At 43.7% G+C, this 26,136-nt stretch overlaps 1 protein-coding gene across 1 annotated transcript in view; it reads right to left on the bottom strand.

Annotated features, from left to right (window-relative positions):
• Nucleotides 1-26,136, bottom strand: part of PDIA5 (protein disulfide isomerase family A member 5) — a 171,417-nt gene that overhangs the window by 88,701 nt on the left and 56,580 nt on the right. Inside the window, exons 7-9 of the mRNA XM_056861153.1 lie at nt 23,165-23,257; nt 21,415-21,475; nt 14,129-14,196 (exon numbers count right to left, since the gene is read on the bottom strand). Of these exons, the coding sequence (XP_056717131.1) occupies nt 14,129-14,196; nt 21,415-21,475; nt 23,165-23,257 (222 nt within the window). The remainder of the gene's footprint in view (nt 1-14,128; nt 14,197-21,414; nt 21,476-23,164; nt 23,258-26,136) is intronic.

Here is a 26,136-nt window from a genome sequence, read left to right as displayed (position 1 = left end):
TTTGTATCAGTGCTACCTTATTGCTGCATAGAAAAGCCCTCTTGAATAAATTCAGTTTTGAATAGTTTGGGGAAACCCAGGAAACTGGGAGCTTTCCTGACCTCCTCAGGCCGCGCATTCCATGAGGTAGTTGCTGACTTTCCCATTTGAGGGCTGGCACCTACAGAAGGCCTTGCTTGCATGAGCGAAGCTGCTATGGTGGAGCATAGGGGGAGAGACAGTCTCACAGATATGAGGGCCCAAGGACATGAAAGGCTCTGTATGCAGTAGACAACACTTAAAATTGAGCCTGGTAACTAGTGGGCATCCACTGGAGTGACTGCAGAATGGGAGTAATATGCATGCTCCATCTAGCTCCCAATAATAGCCAAGCTGCGGTATTCTACACCAACTGGAGTTTCTGAATTGATTTTGAGGGGAGACCAATGTACGGTGCATTACAGTCTTCTAGCCTTGATGTTACTGTGGCATGGATCCAGGTAGCCTGGTCAGGTGTATCAAGGTATGGGGCCAACTTACAGGCTAGGCTGAGTTGGGAGAAAGCCTTTTTTTGCAGCTGAATTAACTTGCTTCTCCAGCAATAACACTGAGTTCAGTATAACCCCAAAACTCTTAACTGAGTCAGCAAGGGTCAGATGAACCCCATTAAAGGTAGGAAGCATAATGTCCTTCAAGATTTCCGCCTTCCCAACCAGCATTACGTCTTTCCAGAGTTTAGTTTCAATTTCACTCTTGGCCATTTTGCCACAGCTGCTATGCAACAAACTGCTTTGTTAATTAATGGTTTGTTGCTTAATCCAGATGACACAAGAAACCCCATATTAACACTGGAAAAGCAGTAAATGAAGAAGATCTGGAGAATATTTTACACTTTATGTAAACAAAACCTAGGCTTGCCATTGCACGTATTTTGAACAGGGAGCTACAAAACAATTCCAGCTTCCTATTATACTTATGGTGCATGCATTCACAATCTGGATTTCTCTTTATTTTTAGGTGTACACCTAGAACATAATGGATAAAGAAGGCCCCAGAGTACGGTAGTGAACAAAGCACTGGGCATAGACTAGCAAGACTGGGTTCAAATCCTTGCTCAGCCATGAAGTTCCCTGAGTGGCCAAATCAAACCTTTCAACCTAATATGAGTTACAGATTTTTTATGATAACATGGGAATAACCCCATGCCTGTAATATAGAGTAATTAAATATGCTTAATATCATAATTCTGGCAGCTTCTAAATGATACAGATGTAGAAATTTATTAATCCTGCAAACCTTTCTTCTAAATGACACTTCAGCATACTATGGAACCCTATCCCTGGATGTCATTATAGACAACCAAATACACTGCATTGGATCCGCACCTTGTTTTTTGCTGGTAGCAAGGCATAGGTAAAAGGTAAAGGTCCCCTGACCCATGGGGTGATGTCACATCCCATGGGGTGATTCCTGACCCATGGGGTGATGTCACATCCCAACGTTTCCTAGGCAGACTTTGTTTACGGGGGGGGGGGGGGGTTTGCCAGTGCCTTCCCCTGTCATAGGACAGGGTACAATTTTGGATGATTCCCCTTCACTATGGACCCCCATCTTGTGCCCGCTGTTGTTTCTTGGGGACGCTTGCCTCCCATGGGCAGCGTTTTGGGCTGGGGCCTTGTTACATGAGCAGAGCAGAGGTCACATACTTTGGGTCCAATCTTTCTCTTTTTAGACTTAACAACTTCATTTAGAACTGGTTTCTTAACAGCTGCAGAAGGCAAGGTTGGCACATCAGAATTTTTATTTATTTATTTCAGAAGTTGGAGCTTTTCTTCCTTTTTCAGCTATAATGGCCGACATAAGGAATGTGGAGAAAGACAGGCTAGCGAGCTGAAAGATTTGCTTGCGAGGTGGCTTTAGAATCATAGACTTGGAAGGGGCCATACAGGCTATCTAGTTCAACCCCTGCTCAATGAAGGATCAGCCTAGAACATCCCTGACAAGTGTTCATCCAGCCGGTGCTTGAAGACTACCAGAGAAGAGGAGCTCACCACCTCCCTAGGCAGCCAATTTCACTGCTGAACTACTCTTACTGTAAAAAATCTAGGCTCCAATCATCCTCATCGATCTACTATGCATCCACTCCATTCTGTCCACATCCTTTTTAAAAGAGGCCTCCAGAACTGCCCACAGTGCTTCAGGTGCAGCCTGACCAATGCAGTGTACAGCAGCACTATGACATCTTGCAAGTTGGATGTTACGCCCTGTTGATACACCCTAAGACCGCATTAGCCTTTTTTGCTGCTGCATCACACTGACTGCTCATGTTCAGCTTACAGTCCACCCGTACCCCTAGATCTTGTTTACATACAGTGTTACTAAGAAATCTATCCATCCAGTATGTGTGCCTCTCATGTAGAACTCTGCGCTTGTCCTTGTTGAACTTCATCTTGTTCACATCTTGTTCACACTGCGTTTAGATATAAAATCCATTTTAGATATGCAACTTCAAATATTAATAGGCGTGGGGAACGACAGCAGACAAAGTATAGGGTTAAAAAGGAGGGAGCTCCTACATAATCCATATATTCAGATAAATGAAAATGTTGTTTACATACAGATACATATTGACCTGGGGACATACGGCTTCCTAAGACTCAGATCACCAGTGATTCTCCTGGGTAAACTCTACACATAGAACAGTTGATCTCCAAACAGACGTTCTCCATAAATTATGAGCACTCTTCAGCAAGGGGAATTAACAGAGCTCCTGTCCAAACACTCCTGCTAGGATATACTTTGGGAGCTCCTCTCCCCCCGCATATGGCCTCGGCTCTTTAATTCATCTTCACAGCAGCAGCACCGATGCCAGGACCATATTTTACCAAACAGGGAGAGAACTCAAAGGTAATGCATTTCATCTCCCAGCGTGAACAAAAAGGCATTTGGACATAGCATGCCTGATTCTCAAGCCTACACTCACCATAATAAACTACCTCTTTGCTCTACGGGAGCTCCAAGCACTTTTAAAAATGAAACTACTCAGAGGATTCAAGTGCTTTTCTCCCTCACATCTAAAATTTAGTCACAAGTCCTCTGGTAACTCTATCCCTCATCGGCCAGTTGCTGAAAAATACAACTCCCAAGATTAACTCCTGATTAATAATGTTAAATCCTCTTAGCGGCATGGGGTATATCTAATCTCCCTCACTTGGCCATCCAAAACCAGGACACACTCTTCCCACGTACAAACACTACATCAGAATGTAAGAAAGGTTTCCCTGAGTGCTACAGCTAGTTAGACCAAATGTCCCTGGAGCTGGCGAGAAAGAAATCTTAAAGCAGAACAGTTGCACAAAGTAGTCAGCTGCTGTTGGTCATATAGAAGAATTAAAAATACACATACAATTTGATGTTTCCCTAGCTCTAATCCACCATTCTGGGAAATCAACACCTACTCAATAAACTTTCAAATGGATGAAATGGGAAGCTTTTACATCAGCTGTCTATTATGCAGACTTACGCAGTTTCTTTTAGTAACTAAATGACTTTCTGCTCCTACCAGACATGTCTGAAATATTCACTTTCTTTGTTCCTTACTTATACCTTTTTGTAACTGGACAAGGGTTTCACATGGAAAAAAGTCTTTTCTTCTCATGTGTCACACATACATATGGCTCATAAAACAAAGAGCATATTCACAGAGCAAATTTTATTCACTGTTGTCAAGTGGGGCAAGACTGTTTTGCCCCCTTAACTGTGGCTGCCACCACTTTGGGTAAAATCCAGCCCTTCTTTCTCTCACATGGGTTGCCCAAAGCCACCCTCACTGTTGTGTTGCTCAGTAGCATGCCAAGTGGCCTGTTAGGTGCAGACTCTCTCAAATTAAACAAACTTTATTTCTACAAGCCATAAAAAACAGAGTTGCACTTACCTGTAACTGCTGTTCATCGATGTCTTCGGTGCAGACACACTTGTGGGGACTGCGCCTGCGCGCAGGCCTACCGCCGGAAACTGTTTTAGCCTAAAACCTCGAACTGGGGATACCCCTCCCATCGCAGGCGGCGCCGGCCTTCATGCCGAAATGACCGCATGCTCCTGGGCGGGGCATCCCCCTCCCTCCTCAGTTCCTTCTCCGCCGCCGACCAAGACCAATGGCAGGTAAGTAATAGGATATCATACACTAATTATACTTCTCACCTTTCTTCTTCTTCTTCTTTTTTTTTTTTAGGTCGACAGCGGGGTCGGAAGGGAGGGATGTGTGTCTGCACCGAAGACATCAATGAACAGCAGTTACAGGTAAGTGCAACTCTGTTTTCATCTTCTGTCTTCGGTGCAGCCCCACATGTGTGACTTTAACAAGCTTACCCATAGGAGGTGGGGTCAACTAGGAGAAAAGTGTCTGGAGGACTGCTCTGCCAACTGCTGCATCCTTTCTGGCTTGCAGGTCCAGCGCATAATGCTTCACAAATGTGTCCTCCGATGACCACGTCGCCGCTCTACAGATGTCACCAATCGGGATCCTCCTGTGGAGAGAAGCGGAAGAACCCTGTGCCCTAGTGGAGTGAGCCCTAATCCCTAGGGGACATGGCACCTTTGCCTGTTTGTACGCGATCCTAATCGCTGAGACCACCCATCTCGCTATGGACTGAGCGGATGCTGGCCGTCCCTTCTTGGGACCCTGGTAACAAATGAAAAGCGAACTAGACTTTCTAAAGTGCTTAGTTCGTTCAATGTAATAAAGAAGGGCACGTTTTAAATCAAGAGTGTGTAGTGTCGTTTCTGCCTGGGAGGATGGATTAGGAAAAAATACTGGCAGGACCAAATCCTGTGTTAGGTGAAAGGTGGAGATAACCTTGGGTTTAAACCGAATACTGGGATGAAGTACTATCTTCTCATTATAGACCTTGAGAAAAGGGCTGTCTATACGTAGAGCTGCTAGATCACCCACACGTCTAGTAGACGTAACCGCCACCAAAAAGGCCACCTTCGCTGACAATGCAGAAAGCTGGGCATGAGCCAAGGGTTCAAAGGGGTCCAGCATGAGCTTCGCAAGGACCAAAGATAATGACCACTGGGGGGTCAACTTGGGGCTTGGTGGGAATAGGTTGTTAAGGCCCCTCAGGAAACGTTTGGATAGAGGGTAGAAAAAACTGTATACCCCTCTACTGGATCATGAAAGGCTGAAATCGCTGCCAGATGCACAAGCACCGACGAGACTGATAAGCCTCCCTTAGTCAAATCTAGAAGGTAGTCTAAACCCTTAGGAAGTGGGCAAATGAAGGGGGAGAGGCCTTCATGGTTCGCCCAGCCCAGGAATCTATCCCACTTCCTATCATAGGAGTAACGAGTGGAAGGTCTTCTAGCTTGCAGAAGTACCTCCTGTACTGAAGACAAACAACCTACTAGAGTCTGGGAAGAATGCGCCACGCTGTGAGGTGTAGCCTCTGCACATCGTGGTGTGCCAGCTTGCCCCAGCGAAGGAGATTCGGATGGGAAGGAAAAACTCTGCAGTTCCCTCCCGCCAGCTGTACCAGTAGAGTGAACCAAAATTGCCTCGGCCATCGAGGTGCTATCAGGATGCAGTTGGTGTTGTCTGCGACTATCTTCCCCAAGACCCTTGCTAGCAGTGGGAACGGGGGAAAGGCATAGAACAGGTGATTGGACCAAGTGATCTGGAACGCATCCCCCACTGGGTCGTTCCCTGCCAGAGAACAAAAATCCACCGCCTTCTTGTCGCACCTGGTTGCAAACAGGTCGATCTGGGGGGTGCCCCATTCCTGGAATATAGGTAGTAGGAAGGGTTCCTGTAGTTCCCATTCATGGTTGGTGGTAAAGTCCCTGCTCAGGGAGTCTGCCCAGGTGTTGTGGATCCCCGCTGTGTGTACAGCTCGCAGCTCTATGTTGTTCGTGCGAGCTATCCCCCAAACTCTCTGTGCCTCCCTGCAAAGGGGGATGGAGCCCGTACCCCCCTGCTTGTTGATATAGAATACTGTGCAGGAATTGTCTGACTGCAGTAGTGTATTTATGTTCTTACCTCTTTCACAGATATCCTCCAGAACTCAACGTACAGCACATAATTCCAGGAAATTAATGTGTAGGGAAGCCTGTCTAGAGGACCACCTGCCTTGAATGGAATGTACTCCACAATGACCACCCCAACCCTCCAAGGATGAGTCAGTGGTGAGCGTAAAGTCTGGGTTCCAGTAGCCAAGGGGGATACCCTTTAGGAGGTTGGGTTCCGAGAGCCACTACCGTAGAGATCTAAGGATGGCCCTGGGGACAGACAGTCTATGCCACTTGGAATGGCGAGAAAAAACATAGGTTCTAATAAACCAATTCTGCAATTCCCTCATTTGCAATCTAGCAAAAGGGTGACTGCAGTGGTTGAGGCCATGAGCCCTAGCAACCTTTGGATAGAGACCACTGGTTCGTGTCTACACTTCAGAAAATGGTGGATAAGATTCTTAATAGAGGTCAACCTTTCGCTGGGGAGGAATGCCCTTCCAGCATTGGAATCTAACACTGCGCCAATAAATTGCACTCTAGGGGATGGGACCAGCTTTGATTTCTTCAAATTGACCCTCAAGCCGAGTTTCTCACAGGTGGATAGGACCAGCTGTAAATTGGTGGATAGGATGTCAGGGCTAGTGGCTGTGAGCAGCCAATCATCGAGATAGGGAGAGATGCTACAACCCTGGTCTCTAAGGAATGACATCACCACTGCCATGCACTTCGTGAAAACTCTGGGAGCAGTGGCAAGGCCAAATGGGAGGTACTGAAAAAAGTCAAACCCATAACGAAACATAAGAAAACGTCAATGGTCTGGGTGAATGGACACATGAAAGTATGCATCCTTGAGGTCCAATACCGCAAACCAGGTGTTGGGTGTAATGAGTTCCATAACAGAGGGTAGGGAGACCATCTTGAACTTTGAAACTCGTAAACATTTATTCAAGAACCTGAGGTCAATGATGGGTCTGGAACCCCCATCCTTTTTAGCAACCATAAAAATTCTAGAAAAGAAACCGGAACAAGGGGAATTAACCTTTTGAACAGCCCCTTTCTGGAGGAGCTCCTCTAGTTGGGGAGCAAAGTCCGGGAAGGGGTTATCTCCCGCTGAACTCGAGGGAGAACAAACAGGGATAAACTTGAACTCCAAGCAATAACCCTCAGAGATAACTTTGAGGACCCAGGCGTCTGAGCAGATAGCTCGCCCGGCCTCATAAAACTTAGCCAACCTATTCAGGAATGGAAGCTCCTCTAGGTTGGGTTGTACAGCTAGTCAAAATTTCTGAGAGGACTGTCTTTGGTCCTTGTGTTGAGGGGTGGGAGCTGCATGTTGCTTGAAACCATGCTTTGGTTGGGTTTGTTGGCTGTGGTGTTGAAATTTCTCTTGTTGAGGATACGATTGAAACCTCTGGTATCTTTGATATCTGTTGAAGGAAGGGCCAAAGGTCTGCTGATGGAATGGAGGTTTGTCCCTTTGTTGCTGCTGAAAAGGATGAGCTACTCCAAGGGATCTTGCCGTTTGGCGATCCTTCTTTAGGTTTGTGAGGAACTCAGTGGTGGTGGAGGCGAAGAGGGTATCTCCTTCAAAGGGAAGGTCCTCGATGTGCGATCTCGTATCCAGAGGGAGGGCAGTAGTGGAAAGCCATGAATGATGCCTAAGGGTAATCGCAGAGGCCATTGTTCTAGACGCAACATCAGCTGCATGTTTGCCAGCGTTGATTTGTTGTCATGATAAGACGTGTAGCTTCCGCTTGAATTAAGCGCGAGGCATTCCTGGATTCCTCAGGAAGCAGATCAATGTGGGGGGCTGCTTTCTCCCACAGGAAGAGTTGGTACCCCCCCCATGATAGTTTGGTAGTGGGAGATGCGGAAGCTAAGGGCCGAGAAGGTATAGGTCCTCCTGCCCAGCTGATCCAGCCTTTTACTCTCTTTATCTGCAGGTGTCGAGTGTGGACCCTGTCTCTGTCTGGACTGCATCTCAGTGGTTACTATCGAGGATGGAGGGGGATGGACCATGAAGAATTCAGCCGACTCAGGCTTTGTCCTATAGAGGTTCTCTATCTTTTTGGAGGAAGCAGGGATGGATGCAGTTTTTTTCCAAATTGACTTGGCAGCTTCAGAGAGACCTTCTAGAATGGGGAAGGCAACGATACCTGGGGAGTCAGGGTATAGGCGACTGAGGATCTTGTCCTTTGGCCTGTTATAAGCTGTGGAGATGTTGATGTCCAGGGCTTCCGCCATCCTAATCATTTGCTCCGTCCTTAGTTTGAGGTCTTCGGGCGGGGAAATGGCATCTGCGTCCCCAACCAGCTGATCTGGTGAAGGTTCTGAGACTCCCTCAGAGCTCTCATCTCTGGTTTCAGAGTCATCCTGGTCAGACTCCCTTCTAGGAGTTCGCTGTGTCAGCGGAGTGAAGGGGGAAGGCAGTTGAGGTGTCTTCAGGACCACTGGTTCGCCTTGGAAAGACAGTTGTCTGAACCGACAGAACTCTATCCAGTCCTTGACGAGTTCTGGGGAAATGATAGGAGCGGATGTGGAGGGAGCAGGCTGGAGAATTTGCTGCGGTACCGATGGAGTCGGTACCATGGTTGCAGGATCCAGTGGGTCCGGGTCCGAAATAAGCAGAGGATCCTCGAGGGGTTCAAGCTCGGATCCTCGAGGGGTTCAAGCTCGATGTCGGAGAACAATTGGAGCGGAGAGTCCAGGTGCGGGGATGGTGTCCTCGGTACCGGGGTCGGTGCCGGCTGAGAGAGGTTCGGATCCGAAGGTCTAGGTACCGACGTACTCTTCTTGCGAACCGAGCCGGATCCGGAGTGTTTATCTTGGTGTTTGGATTTGTGCTTATGCTTTTTTCCATGGGTCGGATCCGAGAGTGTCGGATCCGAAGGCCTCGGAGTCGTGCTGGTACCAGGGGTCGGTACCGAATGCGTTGACTGCACGTCTCCCGGAGTTCTGGAACCCGTCGAGGGAGAGGGCGCTGAGAGGGCCTTTTTCCAAAGTTCGGCGCTCAGCTGGTGCACGCGAGCATTGCGAGACCGGGTAGAGAAGCCTTGGCAGATCGAACATTTTGAGACGTTGTGCCCCTCGCCCAAGCAACTTAAGCAAAGATCATGCTGATCTGTGTGCGGTATCTTAGCTGGGCATTTTTTGCAGTTCTTGAAAGGGGTTTTGGGGACCATCACGGTCCTCAGCGCTGGGTTGAGGGAACCGGGAATAAGCGGATTTTCTCTCTCTCTCTTTTTTTATATAGGAATCTCTTAGATTGTTGGAGTAAGAAGCGGGGAGCCGGATGGCGCGGCTCTAAAAAGACTTACAGAAGCAAGACGAGACTGAGGTAAGGCAAAGATCCGATCCAAGTGGCGGGAAGAAAGGAACTGAGGAGGGAGGGGGATGCCCCACCCAGGAGCTTGCGGTCGTTTCGGCGCGAAGGCCGGCGCCGCCTGCGATGGGAGGGGCATCCCCAGTTCGAGGTTTTAGGCTAACAAAGTTTCCGGTGGTAGGCCTGCGCGCAGGCGCAGTCCCCACATGTGGGGCTGCACCGAAGACAGAAGATGAACTCAGGGTATTGCAAAGCACAGAATCTGGGTGCACTAAGTTGATTAAACAAAAAGACAGTTGCTTACTAAAGTACTTACAATCCATATTACATCTGATCTCTGGCAGTTGCGGGATGCCCCCATCCCTGCAACCCTCTTTAGCATCATTCTCTTCTGCCATCCTTCATGGTAAAACACACAAATGCACTCAACCACAAACCAAGAGATGCCTCTGGTTCAAGGGGAGCCCACAGCGACCATGTAGCAGAGCTAGGGAATAAACCTTTATGTCTTTAATATAATTAAATTTTAAGAACTAAGGGAGGACCATTATCTTCCAGCTGCTCTCAAATTAAAAAATGCAAAAACACTGGCCCAACTGTTGTATGGGACCATGCTTGGACCACCATCATCTTGTTTTGCTCCACGTGAGCAGGTCCAATCAAAATTTCTGAGAGTGGCCCTCCACTTACCCCACTGCATGTCCAATGCAATTGTGAGATTGGAGACAGGAATGGTGAAGGTGGAGACAAAGGTCTGCCTTGTTTCCATTACCCTGTGGCTTAAATTAAATCTTAACTCTCAAGGCCTGTTGCCTTTGATTTTACAGGATAATTTCCAGTCCTCATTGCTTACGGTGGTCTACAACAAAATGGAATGGCTGGGTTTCTCTCCACTCTCCTTGCTGGCTCAGGGTAAAGACCAGGGAATATGCCATTTGAAGCAAAAGGTGAATGACACTGAACATCAGTCACATCTTGGGAGATCACCATCCTTCCTGTCACCTGAAAAATCTAGATACATAGTCTCCCCCGTAGCTACATTTCTCACTTATCAATCATAGGAAAGCTTTCACCCTCGCCAGGTCATTGGCGGTATTGGAAGTAAGATATAAGAAGGTCACTATGGTAGAAAGGCTTTGCCCTTGTGGGTCAGGAGGTATTGAAACTTCAGAACATGTTTTGATCCACTTTCTTTCAGGAAGTCCGCACAATGTTTATTTCTCCTCTGCTCTACAATTTCCCTGGCCAACCTGAAGTGTTTTTGGCCAAGATGCTCCTAACAGATGAAAAACCACAGTTTTCACTTCTGACCGCCAGATTTTATGCTGCAGCTATCAAAATACGCGGTACCTTGTTAGGATAAGATTAACAGAATTACTCTACTATTTTAAAATATTAAGAGGGTTACATCAAGTTATGTGATGTTTATATAAACTCCATTCATATACTGTAATTTGTAATTTTTAGGTTTAGGTTATATGTTATATTTTTCTAGCTGGTCATTGACTGTACTAATAAAATTTTATTTTATTTTGATTTGTATCCACTGTGCTATTATTTTAAGAGTTTTGTTGTTGTTGTTGTTGTTTTTGCTATTCCTTTTGTGACTGGAAGCCAGTCTGGTAACCTTCCTGCAGTTGTAGCAGATCTCACTTTTTGTGTAGCAGCTGAGAATTTACTCAAATTCTAACCCTTAAACTATCGGATATACTAAGATGAATGACGTATGAAGAGATTTCATGCAAGTAATTAACACAATGACATTGATTTTTTCTGCTTCTGTATGGCTTGTGGGCAGTAATAAAGACCAAGAGTTTTCTCCCTTTTCAGACCCCACCCCACATGTGCTCTGGGGCCTTCAGCCAATCTGGGCGCCAAGCCTTCGGGCTCCATCCCACTAAAACTGGACCCTCCAATCAAGAGGTGTCAACACATCACAGGTCTGGTGTGTTATTCCTCTGTTGAAAGAGGGTGCTCTATCCGGCAAAGAGCACCCTTCCCCAGTGGCAGACCTACGCTGTTGGGACCTTGAACCTTGAACTGTTATGAGGGCCCTTTGCAACCAGCAACGAGGTCTGGGTAACCGTTATCATCTTCTTCAGCGGGGTTGTTCTATGGCAGATGTATTGGTTCGTTCTCTAATAGAGAGGTAGAAGGTCATCAGAGGGGGCTCGTTAGGATAAAGAGGAAAAAATCTGATTTTTGGTGTTAAAATGCACAAGCAAGATGAGTGCAACCTGAATTGAGAATTCAGGTTTTTTTTTTTATGGTTCTGACTGGCTCGAGCCTAAAGGCTGAGCTACAGATCTGTTGCACCGATGAAGGATTCGAGCACCGATGAAGGATTTGAGGATCCAGCTGCCACAATGCAGGCTATGAATAGATTCTGGCGAGCTCAGAGAGACGAATTCAGCTGGGGGTTCAGGCACTGCAAGTCCCTGAGAAAATTTAGAAATTTGACCAATTACAGGGACATTTTGAGGCCACATGGAATGGGTATTACTGCATATTCAAAGGTCACTATTAAGTACTTCATCCCATTGGCTTATGATTCTATCACTAAAAATACATAGCATGCTATCATCACAATGTGGGCAGAGGGGAGAAAATTCACCCTGAGCTTACCATTTGACAGCAAGTCCATAATCACCTCACCTAGTTCTGCTCTTAGATGCAATGAACACATCATTTGAGCCCCTAAAAGAAACACTGCCAAAAATCACTGTTTACTTGAGCTAACCATGCAAGTACTTCCAATTAGGAATACGGTATGTCCTTTTTTATTTCCATATTTGTTTGGGGCCATTTGGTTTTTCCTACTGCAGCTCCTTGTGTTCCTGATTTGTCTGGGGTTTTTTTACACAATGTTTATATCTCATGCTAATTTTTCTGGTGTATCTGTTCAACTAACATAAAATTAAAGTTAAAATTTGTGGGACGTTTTGTGTAAAAAAATCCAATTTTTCATCTCTGCAGTTTCGTTCAATAATCCTCCTTTCAATTTCACTTATCCCCAGTGCAAAATGAACCCTTTATTTTTCTGTTGCTTTGTTTTTCCTCATGTTGAATTTTCCCCATTAAAAAGTTCAATGTGCACTGGGGAGAAGTGAAATTGAAAGAAGGATCATTGAACAAAACTGCAGGGCTGGAAAATTGGTAATCATCTCTTCCCCTAATAATCTAGGTCCTTTTCTTAAAGTGTAGTAAAAATTTGCATGGTACTCTTACTATTTTCAAGTTTACATTAACACTAACGCTATGCTAGGGATAAGAACACCAGCATTTCAGAAAACCTTGGTTTGAAACCCAGAGCAAGTAAAGTCATTTGTTCACTCCTGATAGGTACATTTTCCCTTATTCAATCATGACAGTCATTCCAGAATCCTTTAATTTAAAAAATGTGGCCTAATTTCATGCCATGTACAAATTGCTTACTTTGGCACAGCAGTTTGCCAAGAATAAACGTGCAACAAGAAGCAAATGTTTGAACAGAATATTAAGGCTACAATCACAAATGCACTTCCTGGGAAGCAATTCTAATAAATGGAACTTACCTCTAATTAATACATTAGAATGAAAGTTCAGGACTAACAATCACTCTTACTCTTTTTCATGGTGTATCATGTGCTTTAGCCTTGTTTTCCTGTTTGTGTGTGTGTAAAGTGCCGCCAAGTCGCAGCTGACTTACGGCAACCCCTTTACGGTTTTGCATCTCAATCAAATTGTTTTGAAAACACTGAATTTAAAAGAAGCCAAATATAAATGTTTTTGCTCATATTTAATCAGAATTACCATTTTCTCTGTCCTTTGCCTCCCTTTGATGTATCACCAACAATCAAAATTAGAGATGGTAAACTTCTGGGATTCACCTTGACCTGGATGGCCCACGTTAGCCAGACCTCAGAAGCTAAGTAGAGTCCCCCCTGGTTAGTACTTGGTTGGGAGACTACCAAGGAAGTCAATAACGAACTACCTCTGTACGTCTCTTGACCTGAAAACCCTACAGCGTTGCCATGTTGGCTGCAACATGACGGCACTTTCCACCACCAAATTTCTTGGGGCAGGGACTTGTCTTTTGTGGCAAAATTCTAAGTATGGTGCTGTATAAACAAAAAATATATCATTTCAACAGGATGAGCTCTGCAGGTGATACATAAAATAGAAATCCCCTCTCTAAACACTCCCTGGATCCCAAGATGCTGCTGCTCAAGTAGAAGAAGGATTGCCAGCTCTTCCCATGCCCCCCAACGTCCCTCAATTCAAAACACCCTCAAAAGTTGCATTGAAAAGCCACCTGCCACTCTGCAGCTGGTTTATGGAGGATATGGGGGGCTAGAGATGGGGGGGGGTAGAGATTGAGAACCTTGTTGCATGAGTGGTTCAGTAGGAGTTTCGGATCTAAGCCACAACACACTTGAAAATACATTGCAACGAGAAGTTAAAGCAAGATAAATATTGATGGGTTCGCTGGCTTGTGTGAAAACTGTACTGGTTGGACAGTGTGATCTCAGTAAAACAAAACAAGAAGAATGGCTCTATGAAGGTCTATAGATGCTACAGCTAACTATCATTAGATATGAAATAGATGGATATATAGATATGAATCATTTTAATTATAACTGGGAGTGATCGATTAGTGAAATAAATAGTACCAAACAATATAATTAGCAAGACACACATTGTCAATATTAGAAGATTAGTGTTGCCAGTTTAAACTATGCTTTGTTGTTATAGCAATATTTGAAAAGAAACTAAAGTATACATTTAAAATATAAAAAATCCAAACATCCTATTTATCTTGCAGCCTCTCTCACTTACATACATGCCCTTCAGTTCTGTGGCTGCCTGCTGGAATGATGGCATCATTCTTTTGCAAACTCCACACCCTAAAACAAAAGACAGAGAAAGAGATGAAGATTAGTAATTCCACTAACTCATCTCCGAGAGCAAAATGCTATGGATTAAATGATCTTTCTGCACACATCCTATCATTCAACTGAGATACAACAAGAGAATTACAGCATAAGATAAAAAGCACAGAATTATTCTCAAATTGCATGATCTAGATTCTTTTAATACCTCTCAAGGATGCTAAACGTTTGTTTGATCAAAATTATATCTGTATGCTAGTAGGGTGATTTATAATTTATTCTAGTTTTGAATTTTTCAAGTACAATATACATGTACATTACAGAATGATTTATCTTTAAAAGCACAGATGCTTCATTTGTGGCCTGCAAGCCACATCTCGCTCCCATCTCAAAATCCTCCTGTTAAGTTGGACATGATATGTACAGTGTTTCTTACAGCGAGAATCAGAAAATGCCATTTTGGGATTTCTAACATGCTCTTGAGTCAGAAGAGGAGGAGACAGACTCAGTTCCCCTTCTGAGATCCCAGTGAGATAAACTTGGCTGTCTTGGTTTGATTCCAAGGAGCTGGGCGCGGGAGACCCATCTCAGTTTGGCCATGAAACCTGCTCTCAGCCTAACATACCTCACAAGATCATTTTGAGGGCAAAGGGGAGGAACCAACTCTGAATGCCTTGTATTAGATACAAAACACAAGGTTGACTTTAGATCGCCATGCTTCCCAAAGTCCTAATAGAACAAGGACAATATATGACTCGAAGAACCTTGCCTACGGACTGACCGTGTAGCGTGCTTTGCCAAGCAGCAGGAACTTGATCTACAAACAAGAGTAGCTGGAATACACCATTCACAAGAGGCTTGCAATGACTGTATCCTGGATTTTTATTTATATATTTTTCAATCTTATATCCCGCCCTCCCCAGCAGAATTCTGTTAAGCGCAGATAGTTAGGAAAGCACACACCTTTATTTTCATAGCCATTCTTCACAGCAGTGTTATTTTACCCTGTTCTAATTCACTATTGATCTGTTTGTGCTAGTTTATCCATCTTGTTAACAAATTTTTTTGTATTTGACTGAGTAATTGGTTGCTTCTTGTTGGAGAGATTCCTACCTGGAGGTCTCAGTCAACCCAGGACCCACTTACAGGCTCGATTTAGATTAAGCAAGACTTCAGCATTTTGCCCAAACACTTTTCATCAAATTAAGTACATAGAAATCAAGAGACCAGCAGTGGTGGTGTCAGGTTGATTACTAAAGAACAACTATAATTCTAAGAAGAGCCTCCATTAGGACTCAAAAGCTTCTGATCTCAGGCTCTGAAGACAGACCTGACAGTAAAAAACTGACACAGCTACACTATGCCTCAAAATAAATGAACACATTGCGAAGTAAATTAGGAGGGGTTAAAAAATCTCCTTTTAAACTGCTGCTCTTTTTAGAAGTTAAACAGAGCACAAAAGGGATGGGCAGGGTTAGGGTCTTGGTCCTTAAATGCAAGATGACCATTGACTCAGGTGACTGATTCCTAGGAACATACAAGCTAATAGGCAGCATCTGCTAGTCTGTGCAGAAGAGGGAGAAATCAGCCTTTGCGATCTGGAAGGCCAGAAACGATTCATGCCATGAGAAAAAACTTGATAATCATTCCTGGTTGATTATATCACAGGCTAAGTAAGGTCCTTCATCCTCTCCCACCCAAATAAAATTGCTTCTAGGATATTGTTTGTTCAACAAATCTACTTGAACATTTTAAGATTTGTAGATCAATAGCATGGGGATGGAACCTAAGGTATCCTGGAGCAAACAGAAGGCTCCCTTGTGAAAAGAGGGAGTTGCAATTTTTGTGGATTTCTCATTCAAGCTACAGCCCGTACTATTCCCAAGGGTCCATTCCCAAGGGAACATGGGTTAATTTGTTTTTTCACACGGCATGGAAGGCTGCAAAAGAAGAAAAGAATGTAGGAAGGATCCATTCTTCTAGCTCTGCTCTGAGTTCTTTGGATTCAACCAACATTACTTGAATAATCCCAAGTGTTCTAAGTAGTTATGCTGTTGAGAGAGTATTTGCCTGACATCCATGGGATGGCCCACTTCCATGGATAGTTAACACATATTTTATTGCAAATTGAGTGAAGCAGTTTAGCAAATTATGTGCTGCCCTCCCTTCCTTTACAGCATGGCCCACAGTGCAGAACAAGTTATCAAATGCTGATCGTTGACAAACAATTCACAATGTACTAACAGGCCAGACTTCTATGCGTTAATGTCATTTGCTGCACAGAAAATCAAAATACCTCCTTCCTCCAGGTTCTCTTGCAAACCAAAATACTCAAAGAGTTCTAAACATTCCCTTCATTTTTGATATTATGTTACTGAAGCAAGGCATGGCAGTGCCTTAGAGTCCCATGCTGCAACTTAAGGCATAGCCAAGGTTGAATGAATGCTGTGATAAAGTCAAATTAGAAGCAGCAAGTTTCTACCAGCATGTGGGAAATTCCTGCTGAAATCTCCAAAACAAAATGCTAAACATGGCTAAATAAGTACCAAGGCTTTGAAGTACGGTTTCAGCATCCTACAGTGTCCCAATTGCTCCTCCCCATGACTAGTAAAAAGAATAAATTAGGCAAAATAGTAAAAAGTGCTAAATATATTATGCAAAATAAGACCTCCTGCAAATGTGTTCATTTTGCATTATTTATACAAACCACATAATTCAGCACTCCTTGGCACAGGCTTTGGACTGCTTGGGAGTACAATTTTAAGCTTTTTAACAATTAACACGCACAGAGTGAGCAAAACACAGACCAGAGCTACTCAAAAGGAGCTTTGCCTCTTGAAAGCTTATACCCCGAAAAGCTTGTTAGTCTTTAAAGGTGCTACTGGACTTGAATCTGGCTATTCTACTGCAGACCAACACGGCTATGCCCCTGAAACGAAATATATACTTATTACAAAGCAATGGCAATCATCCATCATCTGCCAGCCCAAGGGATTAGCAGATGTCCCCATGCCAATTTGTTGTTGTTCCATGGTTGGCTCTGCCCTATGTTCTGCTCCACCTGTCTTCTGTTTTTGCTTGGAGAATTTCTAAAATTAATTTTAGAACGGATATGTGTGCAATTCACTGCAGTTTTCAATGCCTTTTTAAAAAAAAGCATAACGAATGCTATTGATTAAAACACTGCATGCAAAGAAAAGTCAACCTGATCACACCAGCTTTCTCTTTTGTATTACAATTTAAGAAACTCACACACACACTCATACACAATGGTAACCTGTACAGAAAAAACTGAAAACAGTGGCAAAATGCACATGTGTAACAGTTAGAACATAACCTACAAATCCAAAATGTGCAGTTGTACATGCAAGATCAGGCAACCTGGAGCATAAAAGTCCTAGGAGGAAGTCGAGACAGAGAGAATTTTGAATGCACGCACACTTTAAACAAACGGTTTAATTTCCTCTTGGGCATACCTGGAAGCATACTATTTCAAATTGCCCTTACTAAATTTATAGACTGAATGGAAACCCGGGGGGGGGGGGACCCAAAAGAATTGCTTGAAAGTAATTTGGCACCTTTGTAATCATCAAGAGAGAAGAAAAACATTGCAGACTCAAATGATAGCAGGTGTTTTGCTGCTTCAAAGGAAAGAAAACAGGAAGGAGGCAAAGAAGCGGAGTGTCTAGGGGAACTGTTCAATCTGACTGAAGGGTCAGATGATACACATTGCAGGAAAGGGGGAAACAGCGACTTGCAAGGGAAGTAAAATTATGAAGGCATTCTGGAGTTTTGTTCTCTCCCTGAAGGAATGATTTATAGGCTTAAAGCAGGTATTAAAGCTTCAACTTGATATAAGACAGCAGGAGGTTGCAACACATGCTGTGAACCAGGAAAACAGCAAGGCCATTGAGATATACTCGCACATCCTGAAGCGCCTCCAGAAGTTTAAAAGAAAGAAGGTTAAGAGTAAATCTGCATGCAGAAACAACAAGTCTTGTAGAGCTATCAGAAGTCATCACGGGCAGCAGCTGTGTCAGCAGTATTCAGACAGGACTAACTGGAGCTGATGTTGCAAACTACAGAAGCCTCAAGGAACATACCCCTGATTTCACAATGCCAGCCTGCACAAAAGCCATCAGACTGGAGGAGTCATGCCCTGCAACACCCATGCAATAGGCATCAAGCATGATCAATGGCTAGAATGAAGAAGAATTAGACCTAGGGAAAGTGAGGACAGTCTGAATGCTACGCTGCATCTCCAAATATCATGAAACAGCTGCAGAGAATGCCACTGTTAATGGCACCACACACGTTCATACAAGATCATTAAAATACAAAGTCATGTCATTATTTTGAAATATGTAACAGTTTCAATGGGGAGGGACCATGGAACAGTGACAGAGCATCGCTTCACATTCAGAAAGTTGAGGTTCAGTTTGTGGCATCTCCAGTTCAAAGGATCAGGTAGTAGGTGATGTGGAAGACCTCAACATGAGACCTGGAAAGCTGCTCCCATTCAGAGTAGACAACAGTTAACTTGATAGGCCAATAGCCTGACCCAATACAAGGCAGCTTCATGTGCACGTATGTGTTCACTTTTCCCCCTTGAACCAACACCATTTCTAGGAAACTGGCAACATATCTTGATATGGCAACATTTAACATATTTTGTATTTAAATTTTCCATGTCACCCTTTACTTGCAGGAAGTCAATAATATACAGTGGTAAGCAATGATCCACAGACTACTGGAGAGACATCAGTTGTGTTTGCAAAAACTATACCAGTGGTTCTCCCTGTGAACATGTGAAGCATGATGTGTGTGTCTGGTGTGACTTTCCAAACAGTAAATAATTGTATGTCTACTGCACAGCTGAGGACATGCAAATGCCTATATGAAGGCAGAAATGCAGAAGGCTCTGGTGGATGAATTCAAGGCAGAAAAGGTACAGCAACTGCAGGAACAAAGAGCATGAAAAGATTCTGAAAGAAACAGCTTGGATTGCATAGGTTAGAAAAAAGAAGAAAGGAAAGGGATACACCTCCTCATGCTTTTATAGGTTGTTAACTCTAGAAGACTAAGAGATTGGGGATAAAAGAGCTGTGATTACAATGTTGGTCACTAATAAAAGTAGGGTGTAAAATCAAAAGGGTTTTGACTATGAGAAGCTCTAAGGATGTTGCTCTAGAATTAGTACAACTATGAGAGCAAAGAACTCCAAGATTTTCAAGTCCAAGTTGGATAATATTCATGGAAGATATCAGTTTTTATTTAAATGCCCTGCTGTTAAGCTTTTCAACAGGCTCTCCCCCCAGCCCCTGCATAAGAGCTATATTACCTGACAAGTATTGTTTACTTATGCCAATAAAGGAGATTGTGATTGTGTGAAAGTATTTTTGATGTCATGAAGTTGCACTCTATGACATTCTGTAGGAGAAACCCTGGAGTTGCATGTCCTTTCTCTGCAGCTGGAAGCTTGCTTGAGTAATTACAATTACTTGGTAAGCACCTTATGCAGCACTCTTGTGACATACTGCATGGGTTGATCTATGTGGGTCTACTGGGAGATGGTGCTGTTCTAATGTTGGAAACACTCATGACAGGATGTGTTACATACATTTGGTCTGAAAACATCATAATGAAAGGTAGAATACATATATTTCCATTTTCATTCACATTGAAATTAAACCATCACATTCTGAGCAATACTCAGAAAAAAGAATAGACACAGACAAACCCTGTCTTTTTTTTTTAAATCAAGCAAGTATCTGAACCTGCTTTTGTAAGGAATTCATATCTACAGCTGTAACTTATGCTAGAATTGCATGTGAACTTTCAGGAGCCTAATTACTTCCAATGGAGACCTACGGTATCTCCATTAGAAGTGATCTAATGGTGATCTTCCCTTTGGGATTAGCAATCAACCACACAGCAATATCTTGTTGGGACATATGAATACACTAGAAAGGAAGTCTGGAGAATTCTTGTGACCTCTCTGAGGTCAATGGTTAACCAGAGTATAAATCTTGGACTGGCGACACCAATCTGTCAGTCCACGAGTCTGAACTGAATTGAACTGCAAAAACCTTTTCACTCCCCTTAGGTGCCAGTCAGAGAAGACAGAAGGTGTAACCCAAGACGATTCAGCAGTACCACAATACAGTTCAAGTCAAAACACTCTTTAATTTCCTTGTAAATTCACTGAAGAGTTGGCAGCCATCAGTGGGGAAAAGCCAGTTGAATATAGTGGGTGGAAATCAGACTAACTCCCCCCCCCTTCCATTTGCCACTCCTGCTGTTTCTGAGTATCTCAGCCCCCCAAGAGCAGCATGTCAGGGAGATCAACGGACTACAGCAGGAAACAGGAAAGTTCCATTCCACTGGCAGAAGTGCCTTTCATTAAGTTTAGTTTTGATCCAACCCAGAATTTGTAAACTGCTGAAACAATTCCTGTTGTTCTTGGAGCTCTCACAGGTCCTATAATATTCATTTACTTTCCCAAAGAGGGAGAGTCAGCCAGATGGAGGTCCATATATGTCCCCTCCTTGGGCCAGCCTCTCTTTCTGAGTCAGGCCCAGGTGTGAGTGCAGACTGGCTCTCTGTTCGCGCCACCTGCGGCCAAACCTCCTCTCACTTCCTTGAAGGTGATGACGGGGCGGCTTTCTAACTAGTTCCTTGCTACTGCATCATCAACCTCCTCACTGAGCATCCTGAATAGTCTTAGCCTCATTTACTATGTGCCATCAACCAATCTGATAGGGCCCTGTGATCCAGATTAATTTGCTTCTCAGGCGGGTTAAGTCCAGCTGTTTTAGGAAACTGCTGACCAGTTACTCCAGGCTTTTAAAAAAAATGTTCAAAAACCATGCATCTGACGTTAACCTGTACTTAAGGCTATGAGAGTCTCTAAATGTTTCTCTCTCTCATAGGGTCGCCATAAGTCAGAAGTGACTTGACAGCACTGAACACACACACACACACACAATATAATTCAAGTGGAGGTCCCTAGAGGAAACATACATATTGTAAAATATTCTTGTACCACTTCTAAAGTTTATGCTGAAATTTGGAATGAGAACTGCACAAAGAATAATATTAAGTGGGGGGGAAATAACACCATACCCATGGCATTTATTTTGGATGCATTAAAAGCATAAGTTAGCAATGGGAACTTAACAAGGACTTTCGAAGGGAAAAAAAGTTTGACATCTTACATATTAGATTACTTACAAGGGGCATAGAACATCAGCAGCAGGGGCCTATCTTCCTTCTTCAGAAGCCTTTTAAGTTCCTTAAAACCCAAAGAGAAAACAAATATGAAACCGTGAACTGAAGAAACTGAGCCTCACAAATTTCATGTAAAACTCTCACACCTAGAGGAATGATATTTTCAGAGGACTTGGAAATGTAGCTGAGGTTTACCACCAGCCTAAATGATTGCAAGCAGCAAAAGACTGCTGCTTCAGCAAGTGGCTCTTGGGGAGTGAGGGCTAACCTGCCCTTGACAAAGATTCTGATGGAAACCTTCCAGTCTGTTGGTCTGTCCTGCCCTTGGGCTAATTACATCAACATTCCAGTAACCCCAAGGAACAAAATCTCCGTAGGCCACTGCAGCTTGATTAAACAACTCTGCAAAGAAAGAGCCCAATGACAGTAACATCCCAGTCACAAGGGAAGTTGCTTGAGTCACAAGTAACATTTCTGCAGCACACCTGCACTCTGACTGTAGGACCATGGGACTCAGATTGCATAGGATGGTATGTATTTATTTAAAATATTTATAAACATGAGGGATGGATAGACCCGGCTTGCGTTAGGGGAGAGCTCACTGAGCCAACTTTATAGCCAGAAGAATACAGGTCCATATATTATTGAAAATAAATTCTGACTCAATTCTCTCCTACTACTCATCTTCTTTATAGCTTATAAAGATACTCCAGGACTCTGAGGGTCAGTACAGGCAACATAAAGGCATTGTCGTGGCAGGAGACATAAAGCATATATCCAGCCCAGGGACAGCCAAGCAACTGTCCAAATACCCATTGCTATTAGGATGCATCATGGGTGTACGCAGTCTCAATTGACAATTGGGTGTTAGGGACTATTTCCTTCAATGAAACATGATGCACCCCTTTCTTATTAAGAACTGAATTTAATAAACAAAAAAATCAAGTTTGCTTCCTTTCAACAGAAACCAATCCAGGGCAGTGAGGGGGACACAGGAATGGATATTTCAGAGGCAGTGTGATGGGGAAAGCGAGATGAAATTTTTAAATTGAAAATGACCCCAGGAGAGCTTGTAATAGAGAACAGAAAGGTGAACATTAATAATTAATCTTCTTACAGCAAGTGAATGCCAAAGTAACTGTTCCTAATACCAGAATGAAAGCAAAGAAGTTCAAATGACTCTCTATGAAATACCTGTGGGAGCCCAATCAATTAAAATTTAAAACCAACAGAGTAGAAAAAATCATGCAACGAGGTACTCCAATTGTTACCAGGGAAAGACCAGCAAGCACGATAATGATGCATAGTTTGATGATAAAGTAGTACTATAATTTAAAATCAGCTTTTATGGATAAAACACTGTTAAATAGCACAACATAATTTGGTGGTTAAGGAAATCTTAGCTGTGTTTACAGCCTGTGCTGATGCATAAAAAACTTTAGGCACTTCACTTATCTAGATTGATAGTGAACAATATATTGACCATTATTTTTCCCATTATTTTGTTGTTCAAAATTCCTCCATTATTACCCTACAATATTCATCAATGGCTGAAACCTATCAACCCGTGGGCACTGTGGGCACACTGGTGCACTTCCTAGGTTGTGTGTCATCCCCATGGGCGTAAGCGCACCCCCCCACACACACACACACCAGCCTTTTTGGTTACCTGGCATGTTCTGGGTTGAAATCCCTCCTTTTTTTGTTCTTATTCTGGGAACCACAGAATTAGCTATAATTCCATTTGACATACCTTCTCACTGTCTACATGGACAATGTCTTTGGCTTCAGGATCCTCTTCCCATAACGGTGCTCCTTCTGGATCCTTTAGAAAGGCCACCATTGACTGCCAAGAAGCAGGAAAAAAGACAAGCCCTTTTAAGAACAGCTGCAACCAAACTGTGACCATACCAATGTTCATATTCCTACTCTTTAAATTGCATTTTTGCTCTGCTATGTAATTCCAATTTAAAACCAGCGTTTCTAGCAATTCTTTTAAATAGAGATTTTTAAGGTGTAACCTGTGGAACTGCATATACAAGTTTTAGGTTCCAATTGTACAGTCCCTCCTGCATATCACATAGGAAACAATAATGTTCATTATCAGTTGAACAACATCCAAAAATCTGTTTACATTTTTATCCCATCCTTCTTCTAAAGAGCCCAAGGCTATATACATGATTCTCTCCTCCTCCATATTATCCACACAACCGCCATGTGAAGTATGTTCAGCTGAGTGTGCGTGGCTGACCTAGTGCTGAAGGTCATTCAGCAAGTTCCCATGGGGACCGAAAGCTGGGTCATTTTAGTCCAACAAACCACTGCACCACACTGACTCTCAAAGTATTCCCTGTCAGTAGACTACAGCCTGTAAAATATAACCGAACATTTTCTCCCCATCAAAAAAAGAAGGGGAAAAAAGATGACAGTTAAATAATCATTTGGTTTCTTACATTTCAAGAGGAAATAGGGAGGCCAGAGTAACAAGAATTAATATTCTCTTGAGTTCAAGGAAAGTCATTTGGCTATTTAAGAGCACCACATAGATCATTTTCTGTTTCTGCTGTTTGAGCACAGCCTTAACGTTCAACGCAGATCTCTCTGTAAGGGGGAGGGGGGGGGGTTCCAGCTCTTCAAATGCTAAGAGTGAGATAGGTTCATTCCAGTGTGAAGAATCCCCGTGCACCACCACTGCATTCATCATCATAGAAACAGAAAGCACCAATTCAGCACTTGGGATGTTTTCTCTCTCTCTCTCAACTAGTCGAAAGGATGCATCACATTTTCAACAGAACAGGCAGTAGGTTGCCTTTTGCTCATTCCTTTGCTCTTCATTCTTTAAAAATGATTTTTAAACTGCAGATAATGAAGTGTCTGGAGAGATGGACTTGCAAGCCAGGGTGAGACACTGTCCACCACCATGCATTGACCTTATAATTGTAAAAAGGAACAGCACAATTAAACCTTGCTAAGTAGTGAAGAAGGCAATAATCAATTTTAATGTCTACAGCAATTGTATGTGGATGCAGGGGGTGGTGATGGAAGGAAGCAGGGGAATATATATACCAAGTGGGAACTCACAAGGACTTGCACGAGGTAACTAATTTCCCCCTCCCCCACTATTTCCTCTTTCCCTTTTCTGAAATCCCCATAGCCTCTCCCCCTTTCCTGCTTCCTTCTCCCTGTCCCACTCAACATCCAACCTACATTTATCGGTTCCTCTATCTTCAGCTTTCCCTCTCACCCCCCCAGCAGCCTCTACTTGGGAAAACTATGGCTCAGTTGTGTGCTGCTGGCCACTGGGGCGGGCCCACAACATGCATGGGAAGAAATCCTCAAGGACTTTTTAGGAGGCACCTCACTTTCCCCTGTATCCCCCTCCCCACACTATTACCTCTTTCGCTTCTCCTGTCAACCCCCACATCTTCTTCACTTCCCCTGCCTCATTCTCACCTTCTCAGTCATTCATCAACCTACCTTTTACCACCCTCTAAATCAGCCATTTTCTTCAGAGGAACTGATCTCTGTCATCTGGAGATGTTATAATTCCAGGTGATCTCCAGCCCTCACATGGAGGCTGGCAACACCAGTTCCCCTGGAGGAAATGGCTACGTTTGGAGGGTCTATGGCATTATACCTTTCTAAGGTTCCTCCCTTCCTCAAACCCCACCCTCCTCCCAAATCTCCAGGAATTTCCCAGCCTGGAGCTAGCAGCCCTATCTCCTTCCCATCCAACAGCCAACCAACCTTTATCTGCCCCTGCATCTTAAGTTTTCCATCTCCTCCCACCAAAGCAGCTTACATTAGTCTCCTCTCCTCTTTTTTATCCACACAACAACCCTGTGAGGTAGGTTAGGCTGACTGGTCCAAAATCTATCAGTGAGCTTCCACCGCAAGTTGGGGATTTGAACCAGGGTCTCACAGACCCTGCTCTGAAGTTCTAAACACTATACCACACTGACTTTCATAGGGTGGCTGCTGTTAAAAAGTAGCAAGCAGCCTGGCCTAGGTGAGTAATGCAAGTCAAGTGGTATCAAGTCACCCAGAGGTTGCTGCCTGGACTAGGTTTGCCAGCCTCCAGATGGGACCTGGAGATCTCCAAGAGTTACAACTGAACTCCAGACAACAGAGATCTGTCTCCCTGGAGAAAATGGCTGCTTTGGAAAATGGACTCTGTGGCATTATACCATGATATGGCCTTTCCCCTCCCAAAACCCTGGTCTCCTCAGACTTCACCACAAAATCTTTAGGAATTTCCCAACCTGGAGCTGGCAACCCTAGGCCTGGCCCAAGTGAGACCTCCCTCAGAGGCCAAAATAGGCCTGGAAAGGGCTCTGCCCCTCCCCTTGCCTTTTATTCACAGAAACTGAAGCCTGGAATACTGTGGTTGCCTAGCAACAGCCACTGAGAGAATCCGTTGCTTAAAGCTGAAGGCACTTTTAAAAATCATTTTTTGGGTTTTTTAAAGCATCCAATGTATTTTTTTTTTTAAGATTTCACATTTTTCTTCAAACCTGGGCCCCTTTTTAGGTTTGTAGAAAGATCTATCTTGCCTGTTCACAGCTCCAGCCACCGGATTTAATATTCCAAAATTAAGCCAACTTCAATATTAGAATATAAGATGGTGATAATAAGTTTCTATCATTCTAGTCTCTGTACCTGGCCAAAGGGGGTACCCATAACAGGCCTCTTGGAGCACAGAGTATTTATCACTCCTGGTGGTAA

This window comes from Euleptes europaea, chromosome 15, assembly GCF_029931775.1.
Source record: "Euleptes europaea isolate rEulEur1 chromosome 15, rEulEur1.hap1, whole genome shotgun sequence".
Classification (NCBI taxonomy): domain Eukaryota; kingdom Metazoa; phylum Chordata; class Lepidosauria; order Squamata; family Sphaerodactylidae; genus Euleptes; species Euleptes europaea.
This window is presented reverse-complemented; position numbering and strand designations above follow the sequence as displayed.